Here is a 10,553-nt window from a genome sequence, read left to right on the forward strand (position 1 = left end):
GGGTCCCTTTGATGCCCTACTATGTCACTTGCATTAATCAGCCCCTGAGTTTTTATCATTTAAAGAGCCCGACTCCTATTCTTCATGGAGAGACACGCAGGGGCCCAACTGTATGAGCTTGTCTCATTTGGGTACATCTGGCCTCAGACCGGCTTGATGGCCAGCGAGGCCATGCTCCCTGGAGAGCGAGTTCAGACAGAGCTCCCACGCAGGGGGGAATTCTAGGGCGGGGCGCTTCTGGAGTGGGGACGCTGGGAGGTCAAATGCCTGGAGGGGGCGTAGCGCAAGCAAGCAAGGTTCGGATCCCAGCGCTCTCCTGGGGTTGGCAAAGGGCGGCTACTGAGTCCAGCGGGAAGAAGGGTGTCTTCAGCCAAGGCCCTTAGATAGGACAGCCTAGCGCAGGGGTTTTTCTCCCGTATCAGCGGGAGTCTCCGGGGATCCTCCAGGCTCGGCCTGGGCCTCGGGCGCTGAGCGGAACGGTAGCGTGCAGGCTGCAGGTACCTCCAGAACGCCTTCGTGGAACGCTCGCCCGCCCAGACCTCGGAGCAGAGTCCCAAACCACCGTGCAGGGGCCGCAGGAAGCTCTCGGCGAGAGGCGGCGCGCGATCCCGCTCCCCGATCGATGTCCCCGGGCGCCCAGGGCCCGGCGGGCGGCGGGCAGCGGCGGGGGGCCCGGGGCGCGGGTGTGCGTGTGCCGGGGGGCCGCCCTCCCCGCGGCCGCCGCAGCGCCAGCGCCGCCCCCTCCCCCGGCGCGCACCGGCGGTCCCCGTCCCCGGAGGCGGCCCGAGCCGCGGCGCAGCAGCCTCGCCCTCGCCGCCGCTCCCCGCCGCGCGCCCTCCCCCGGCGGGCTCCAGGGGCGGCCGCCCGGCAGCTCGGGCGGGAGCGCGGCTCCGAGCGCTGGGGGCGGCGGGGGCGGCCCGGAGCGGGGCGGCCGCGCCGGAGAGAGGCGCGCCGAGACGCCGGCCCCCTCTCGGCGTCCGCGCGCTCGCTCCCGCCTCCCGCGCTCGGATCGCTCCCACCCTTCCCGGCGTGATTGATCCGTCACGGGCGCCGCCGCCGCCGCCGCGGTTCTGAGCCAGCCGGAGCCCGAGCCCGAGCCGGAGCCGGGGCCGGGCCGGCGCCATTGCGCGGGCGCCGCGGGGAGAGCTCGGCGCCGGGCGGCGGGCCGGGCCAGGCCATGCGGGCCGAGTGAGCCGGCGCCCGCAGCCCGCGGCGCGGCATGGCTTCCCCCCGGAGCTCCGGGCAGCCAGGGCCGCCGCCGCCGCCGCCGCCCGCGCGCCTGCTGCTGCTCCTGCTGCCGCTGCTGCTGGCGCCCGGGGCCTGGGGCTGGGCGCGGGGCGCCCCCCGGCCGCCGCCCAGCAGCCCGCCGCTCTCCATCATGGGCCTCATGCCGCTCACCAAGGAGGTGGCCAAGGGCAGCATCGGGCGCGGCGTGCTCCCGGCGGTGGAGCTGGCCATCGAGCAGATCCGCAACGAGTCGCTCCTGCGCCCCTACTTCCTCGACCTGCGACTCTACGACACCGAGGTGAGTGTCCGGCCGCCGGCGCCGTCGGGGCCCCGGGACGGCGGGGAGGGGGAGTGCCGGGCAGCGGCAAGCTCCAGCCCCTGGCCAGAGCCCGGGTTTGCCCGCCGGTGACCGCCGAGGGCACCCAGGCTGGTGCTCAGTGCTCACCCCGGGGTCCCGCTGGATTTGGCTGGCACAGCTGGTACCCAGATCTGCCGAGCACCCTCCTCCCCTGGGAGTGTGTGTGTGTGTGTGTGTGTGTGTGTGTGTGTGTGTGAAGACTGGGGTCTCCTTTGACCAGAGAAGAAGTGGAGAAAGTAGGGGCTGGACCCCCAAACACCTGCAATGATTGCCCCTACCCAGGTGCCGCTGGGGGCTGTGAGGGTCCAGGTTATAGGGATAGTCTTACTGATTGCAAACTGGGCCAGTCGGTGCAGGAGGGGCTGTGGGCCTGCTCAAGGTCCCTCGCGAAAGCCCAGTCCGGTTTAAGGTCCAGAGGGCTCTGGGAGCCGCGGACCCCAGAGCACAGCAGGGCTGGGCGTGTGGTGCGCGCCAGCAGTTCCAAGCCCGCACGGCGCAGGCAGGTGTGGGGCCGCCGGCTCTGCTGCGCGGCTGCTGGGATGTGCCGGCAGTGCCCATAGCCCCAGAGGGTTTTTTGAGACCCCTCTCGGGTTAGTTGCTCGAGAGTGCCCCGGCAGGTGTTGCCCTGGACTGGAATGGAGGTGTCTTAACTCGCCGCCACAGTGGGTCGGGAGGCGGCAGGAGCAGCTTTTCCAGGTGCAGACTTGAAGCATCCTAGTAGCTCAAGCCACGGACTTGGAGCGCAGCCGCTCCGGCCTCCTTTTCCAAGCTTCCCCTCAGGCTTCCTTCTCCAAGCGGAGCCGGAGAACCAAGAGCTTTTCATCTCAAGACCCCTCCCCACGCCCTCTGCTGGGGTGCAGCCCGCAACCCCAGTGCCGATCCTCATGCCCTCCGGGGACTAGAGTGCGCCGAGAGGGCCTGGAGGATCTTTGCCGGCTGCCCAAGGTCGGGTTTTCGAGTTTTTCTAGACTGAGGAAGCTCCTGCGCTCCGGCCGCAGCGGCTGAGATGCGGCCTGAAGGGGGCAGTGATTTCCTGTGCAGTGTGTCGGTTGGTGCCTCTAGGTCGCTTGGAGTACCTCCGAGGCGCTGGGCTGCACCCCCTCCCCGGCTTCCCGCAGCTCCCGGGGCGCTTCTGCTGCCCCCTCCCACCCCGGTGCAGACCCCTTTGGGAGGAGGAGGATCAAGCTGGCGACGCAACCTGGACTTCACATCTTTCTCTGACCCTTTTCATGTCCCCGGGGTGGTGCTGGGTGGCAGTACAGGGCAATCCCGGTGTGCAGTCATTTCCAGATGACATTCCTGTCGCCCTCATCTTTCGCCCAAGCTTTTCGAGTTCGGGGTGGGGGTGGAGCGGATATTTGTCCTGCACATATAAATGGAGAGCGCCACGCAGTTCCACAGAGCTGTGTCTACTTGGCGCTGTTTGCTTGTTGCTTCCATACATGTTTTTCTGGAAGGGACGGCGCCGGAGAGCAGGTTTCTCCGGAGATAAAAGACATTTGTGGACAGGGCAGCCCTGCTTGCATCATCACCAACTACTGTCAGAGGCATGATGTTTTCACCATCCATTTCTTCCCTTTTAGAAACTTCTCTTGGAAGCGATTTCCTAGTAGCCTGTTTGTGGCAGCAAAGCTCTGGGTGCTTGGTTTCAGGGCACGGGTCGAAGCTTTCACATTTTATTTTTCGAGTGTGTTTTGATCACTTTCTGAGCGAGAGGGTTCAGAGTCAAGAGGATGAGGCAGCCAGAGGCTCTTCAGTGTGTGGGAATATTTAAGAAACAGTGGGAAGGAGGGCCGAGGAGGATTCCAGCCTCATGCAAATGGAGAAGGTCTCTAGCCATTTGAAAGAGCCCAGATCCAAGGCTCCGGGGTTGGTTGGACCAGGGTTCAACACTCAGAAACTGGTTCCCTCCTCCCTGGGTGACCTTGAGCTAGGTACCTCATCTCTCCAAGCCTCAATGTCCATCTCTAAAAGAGGGCAAATGTTTATTGTCTGTGCTCGGCAGGGTGACACGAGGCCCACAGGATGCCCTGAGCTGGCAGGGTCACAGCCAGTCCTCTGCCGCTGTAAGCACCCAACAAATGGTCCTGTCTCTTTCCCTTCCTCCCCACTTAGGAGTGGCATTACAGGACAGGAGGGCCACAGTTAAAATATTAAGGGAGCTCCTGTCTTTTGCTTGCTTCTGACATGTTGGGGAGCATCAAGTTATCATCAGAAAAAAAGAATTCTGGCTGACAGTCAAATATATTATCTTTTGCCATGAGGCATCCCTTTTGAGAGAGTGCCTAGGTAACATAACTATTTGTTTTTTTTTTTTTCAAGTGACCTCATCTTTAAAGTAGATTTTTTTTTTTTTTCCTCTGAGCTGGAGTGAAGAAAGGATTAGCCTGGGCAATTTGCAGCAAAAACCAGGGTGAACTGATGTGCGTGTGGGGCCCGTTTGAGAGTGTTTGGGGCCTGTGTTTGTGGTTGTGTGTACTTAACCCCCTGAAGACGTGAATGCAGGTTGGATGTGATGAATAGATGTTGGCCGGCTTTGCTGATGTTTGCTATCAGCTTCTGGCCCCAATGGCCAGTGAGTAGGGCTTTTGGTCCACACTCTGCAAGATGGAAATTTGGAAGGAATGGGTTGATCTGTTCACTGTCGACAGCCTGTCTCAACAAGGGAGCCTCCCGTGTCTAGGCTGACCCTCTACTGTGATTAGAAAAAAAACGAAAGAATTTTCAAAGTTCCATTTGATGCCCCGTGTTTATAGAAAGGAAACATCGCAACAGATCACTTGTCGGAAGCTCTGCTTCTCTGGGGTAAAATCAGATCACTCAGGCAATACTTATTTATGTGTCCCAAGGAGTCTTTGCATATATAAAAACACAATCAAGACATTATAAATATAGGTGAAAGGAAGCATCAGAAGCTAGGCATGGGATTTGTCATCCCAAGACTAGAAGCGTTATCACATTTTTTTTTTTTTTTTTTTGGTGGTACTGGGGATGGAACCCTTCTCCGGGCTACACTCCTAGACCTATTTTATATTTTCATTTGGAAACAGGGTCTCTTAAGACAGCAAGGCTGGCTTCGAACCTGTGTGATCCTCCTGTCTCTGCCCTCCAGGTGTGGGGATTACAAGTATGCGCCACTTTGAGTATTAAATTTTTACTCTGAGTTCCCCAGCAATCCAGGTAAAAAGGTCAACTTGGTGGATTACATTAATACCTATGTGTTTCATTAAAAGAATCTAAGGGAGCCAGGCATGGTGTCACATGCTTGTAATCCCAGAATTCTGGAGGCTGAGACTAGAGGATCGTGGTTCTTGGACAGCCTCAGCTATTAAGCGAGGCCCTTTGCAACTCAGTGAGACTCTGTTTCAAAATTTAAAAAAAGGACTAAAAACTAAGGCTATGGGTGTAGATCAGAGGTACAATGCCTCTGGGTTCCATCCCCAGTACCGGAAAAAAAAAAAAAAAAAGAATCCAAGGGGCAATACTTTTTGGAGATTCAAAAATGTTCTCAAGCCAGGGGTGGTGGTGCACTCCTGCAATTCCAATACTTGGGAGGCTGAGACAGGAAGGACCACAGGTTCATAGCCAGCCACAGAAACTTAGCGAGGTCCTTTGCAACTTAGTAAGATGTTTCAAAATAAGACTGAGGGTATAGGTCAGAGATAGAATGCCCTGGGACCAATCCCCAGTTACACACACACACACACACACACACACACACACACACACACACACACGGAGGTCTCCATGTGGTAGATTTTCATTCTGTGGTAGCCACATTAATAAAATAAAATAATAACCAAGAAATGAGCTTAAAGATAATGTTGGTGATTCAGATTTGATTAATATTCATTTTAGAGCAATTAAAAATTACATAAAAATAAAGAAAAATTGCCCATCCACCTACACAAAAATAATTGTCTAACCATTAGAATTATTTCCTTCTAGTTGCCAATATTTACTATATTATGTATATGAGATACTATACTAGGTGCATTTTAATATTATGTTTTATTCAGTTAATATTTTGGTATGGGTATTTCCCTGTTCCTCAAATCCTTTTCTTAAAGATGATTTCTACTTTTTTTATGATGCTGGGGATCAAACCCTAGGGTGCTTTATGACTGAGCTACACCCCAACCCTTTTTTGTATTTTATTTTTGAGACAGGGTCTTTGTAAGGAGTTCAGGCTGGCCTTAAATTTGTGATGCTCCTGCCTCAGCAATCCCAGCAAATCACTAGGACGATAGGCCTGTGTCATTATGCCTGGCTTATAAAGATGATTTTTAGTGGCTACATTCTATTCTATCCTGTGGATATATAAGTATTTAATCATTCTCTTATTATTGGATTGTATGTCTTACCACTCATTAGTATTTTAAAATGTTGTGTAAGCTGGTTGTGGTAGTCCACCATGCTTGTAATCCCAGGATTTGGAAGGCTAAGGCAGGAGGATCACAGGTTCGTGGCCAGCCTCAGCAACTTAGTGAGGCCCTCTACAACTTAGTGAGACCCTATTTCCAAACAAAACAATAAAAAATAGGGCTTGGGCTGTTGTTCGGAAGTAGAACGCCCCTGAGTTCCATCATCAGCACCCAAACAAGACAAAACAAAAACAAAAAAAGTATAATAAACTAAGGGATCCAGCTAAGAAAACCCAGTGATTGTGAGCATGGTTTTTTCATTAGCAGCTTTGCTCAATATCTCTTCTCTTACTCATTGTGCTTTAGACAGGATCCACACAACTGTTAGATTATGGCTGAGCCTCCTGGGGAGGCTGAGTACAACTCTGCAGATGTTACCGAGCACTGTTAGAATTACTGGTGTAATATCAAATTGTAAACCACAGCCTTGGTTTGAGAGAGACATTCATTGATTAGAGAACTGGGTAACTATTGTCTTCATTTTTGATGCTAGAAAATGATAGTGGGATGGTTACATAATCCTGAGGATATCCTAAAAAACAGGAATTGTACACTTGAAGAGTGAGTGTTACAGTGAATGAACAGTTTCTCAAAACAGCAGTTATTAGAAATAAAAAGAACATGAACTCTTTTAGGATCAGGCCTGCATCTGGGTGTCTGTAGCCCTACTGTCCAATATAGTACCTGGCCCTTAGTAGGTATGATGTTTAGGACTCTTATTGTAGAAACCCAGATTTTCTGGTTCATACACTAAACAAACCCAGGGTATGCTGTATTCAGGCATGGCTGAATCCAGAGGCTCAAATGAGATCTTTAAAAATATCTCCCTCTCTGCATCTTGGCTCTGATTTCCTGTCAGCTTCACTCTGGGGCAGGCTGTCCCCATGTGGTGGCACAGATGGCCTCTGGCAGCTGCAGGTCTGCACACTCGCAGTTCAGAAACTCCAGTAAGAAGAGTTGTTTCTTTCCCTACTGTTTCAGCTGAAGTCCTAGGCTTTGATCTCATTGGCTTGAATTGAGCCATGTGTTCACCCCCCAGCCAATCATGTGGCACCAATGGACCAGGCTTGGGGCATCTACCAGCCCATGCTGAAGGCTTAGAGGGGTGAAATCACCCAACCACAGAGTGGAGAAGAGGTGATTCCTGCAATGAAATCAGGCTGTTAAAGCGATGTGATGTCGTGCCATCACGGGCAGAGGGCTGATTCCAAGAGGGGTCTAAGGTGTTCTCAAAGAGGAAACCCACCTTAGGACCAGCAGAGTCCTTGACTTATTTGACAGAAAGGAATTTCAGAATGTGCCAGTTAGAGACATAGAGATTTATTTAGGATAGTAGGAAACACACAGTCAAGGGGGAATCAAGCTACCTCAAGAGGGCAATGCATTGGGGGAGGGTTCATGACTCTTCTTTTAGATAAAACACAGTGAAGGGAGGGTTTGGGGAAGGTATGTGAGGACAATCTGCGAGTCTCTAGGTTGTTTTGGTGGTCCAGGGGTCTGGCTATCCTTAGGGTCCTCAGGCTGATCGAGGGCTGCATTGATCCAGCTGATCAACAGATAAGCTGGAGAGTCACCTCAATTATATTTTTCAACATATCTTGTCAGTCTTGTTAACAAGAAGGCAATTATAGTTTGTTTCAGTTAATGCTAGGATCTACAGATTCCTCGGGAATTTGAAAGAGAGAGGGGGGGGGAGGGAGAGAGACAGACAGACAGACAGACAGACCTGGGATGGAGGACTAGTCTAGGGAGTAAAGGTATGAGAAGCTTTAGCACCAGGTTTTTATACTAAGGTTATATTTTGCTTTCCCTTCCTATTTGTCTCCTTTCTACCTGTTTTGTTTGTTTGTCATTTGGTACTGGGGATTGAGCCCAGGAGCATTCTATCTCTAAGCTACACACCCTATTTTATTTTATTTTTTGAAACAGAGTCTCCTTAGGTTGATGAGAGTCTCGCTACTTGCTGAGGCTGTCCTCAAACCTATGATCCTCCTGTCTCAGCCTCTCAAGTACAGGAATTACAAGCATGCACCACCATGTCTGGCCCCTTTCTGTTTATTTCTTCTCTCCCACATCGATGCCAGGCAGCTCTGACCACAGACACCCACAAAAGCAGCACTTGGGAAATGCTCAGTGAAAGAGAGACAGATGCCAGGGATGTTTAGAGAAAGAGACTATACCTGGATTAAGAGAGGCTCCTGGGGGAGGGGATGTGAAGGTGGGGCAGGCAAGGTGAGTGTCATGCTGATACAGAGAGGTGCAGGCCCTGGCGAGTGGAGGCTGGATCCCAGGAAGGGTCCCCATGATCAAAGGATGGAAGCAGAACAGTGTGAAATGTGTGGGGGAGCATCATGTTGATCCAACCTGAGCCTGTGTTGGGCGTGGATGGTCTGAGATGCCTCGCCAGCAGGCTGGGCTGTGAGGGGCCAGGAAGGGCTATGAATGCAGGCATGATGTGATCGGGGCTGGTAGGAATGTGGAGGTGGACTGCAGATAGAATGAGCTCAGAGACCAAGAAGCCAGAAAGCCATCGCACTGCTGAGTGGAAAGGAGAGATCTGAAGGCATCTCGGGGGGCAGAGTGTGGTGCTGTGGAGAATGGGCAGTAACTGAGACTCAGGGGGTCAGGAGGGATGACAGAGAGGGGATGATGGCCAGGAGGGGTGCATGTCCCCAGCAGTATGGTCACCAACAGAGTGTGCTGAGGGGAACTGGAGAAAGCATCCCTACAGGTTGAGGCTGGCGAGCTCCTCCACTCCATCACCTGCTGGCTCAGCTTCCGCCTCTGGGCAGAAAACCTGGGTTTATATCCTGCTTGGGTACCACTTACTTGCTTAGAGAGTCAGTCTGTTTCATGTCTCCACCTTTAAACTAGGGTTAGTATCCTAGCTGCTTGATCAGGTACAAGGGGATGAAGGGGGAGGGTCCAGGTAGTGCGACCTCATCGAGGCCTGCATGCTGTGTTAGTAAATATTTGTTGCTCTTTTTTTCCATCATTGTTATTATTTTTGTACACTATGAGGATAATTATGCTGACCTCACAGGACCATTACAAGGCATGAATAGAATGGGCATGGAAACTACAAACATGCTGCAAATATAAGGCAATGTCATGTGCCATCTTGTTTTCTGATGTTGTGTTGCTGAGAAGAGTTTGTTGACAACAAACTCTGAGGTCTCTGGGGCTGTGTGCGTCCCAGCCTGGCTCTCCTGCTTCATCCTGCCTTCCTTCCCAGTCGCATTGTCTCTTCTGTCCTGGGCTATAGCTCCATGAGGGCGAGGCTGGTCAGATTCCCAGGTCCTGATGGCCGGGCATGTGGTGGACATGAATAAATTATTGCTGAACAGAACTGAAAAGGAATCAGGAGGGCCTGCTTTCTGGGTTGGTGTCTCTCAGTATGTTTTGCCTGGCTCACTTCCTGGGAGTCTTCCTCCTCCCTCATCTCAGGGTTTAATCAATTTCATATATCTGGACAAAGCTAGCTGCCAATTTGTTGCTGCTTTCTGCAAGTCCCCACCAGCCACAGCCCCTCAGCTTTCCCAAATGAGGACAATACCTTGGCCATGCCAGTCCACACCAACTCCTCAGGCCCAAAGTCCTTTTAAAAGGGGATGAGAGGAAGTAATGGCCATAACTAACTCACTGGGCCTATTGAGTACTTGGTATGCCACTGAGTTTTCAGCCAGATAACTTTATCTTTAAAGGAGCCTTCTTCATGCCTTCCTCATGTGTGCTCACAGAGAAACATCATCAATGTCTGCATCCAGAGGTCTGAGATATCAGCAGGGAAATTAGCAGCTAGAGGTCTTAGAGGTGCTGAGCAAATAAGTAGATAGGATACGTGTCTTGTGTTAGTTAGGGTGGACTAAGCTACGTTGCTTAACAAACACATCCTGAAATCTCTGTTGCTTAACAGAGTAACATTTATAAAGTCTTGTGTGTGTCCAAGGTCCTTCTGGATAGCTCTTCTTCATGTAGGTATGTGGAGACCCAGCCTGCTTTTGTGTTGTGTCTTTGGACTTTAAGAAGGCATGGGTACAGAGGAATCCATGGGGAAGGCACTCTGGGTCTTTACCTTTATTTGAAGGTTACATTTATTTCTGTTCATATTTCATTGGTTGGAAAGTCTCTGGCCAAACTGGCTTCAAAGGAGGCTGGGAAACATCAGGAAGCATATGGATGTCATGGTCACTCGTCATTTTGGATCCTTTAGAAAAAAGATGCCAAGAGAGATTTACAAGTGTCAGACATCTTGGGGCCCATACCTGTGAAAGAATAGGTGGAGAAACACTTCGTCCAGGTGCTACTCATACCTGTGGAAGGAGAGGGGGCTGGAAAGAGAACTGGGTGGGAGGAATTTCACTCGGGAAGCATTGGCCAGACCAATGGGCAGCTCTGGAGCAAAGACTGCCCATAAGGGGGAGTCCCATGTTGGACCCAAAGGCCAGGCTCTGACTCTGCCTGGGAGTCGTGTCCTTTGCTGCTACGCTGGTCGCCTGTGCCTCCTCTCATGGGTCCTCCCTTCCAAGGAGGTTGGGTGGTCC

The 10,553-nt window shown here is 52.4% G+C and overlaps 1 protein-coding gene across 1 annotated transcript in view; it reads left to right on the forward strand.

Moving 5' to 3' along the window:
* Positions 1-1,219: 1,219 nt before the first annotated feature.
* Positions 1,220-10,553, forward strand: part of GABBR2 (gamma-aminobutyric acid type B receptor subunit 2) — a gene marked incomplete at both ends in the record, with an annotated part of 372,345 nt that continues 363,011 nt past the window's right edge. Inside the window, one exon of the mRNA XM_080708508.1 lies at positions 1,220-1,525. Within this exon, the coding sequence (XP_080564634.1) occupies positions 1,220-1,525 (306 nt within the window). The remainder of the gene's footprint in view (positions 1,526-10,553) is intronic.

This window comes from Muscardinus avellanarius (genome assembly GCF_963383645.1).
Source record: "Muscardinus avellanarius genome assembly, chromosome: 13".
Lineage (NCBI taxonomy): Eukaryota > Metazoa > Chordata > Mammalia > Rodentia > Gliridae > Muscardinus > Muscardinus avellanarius.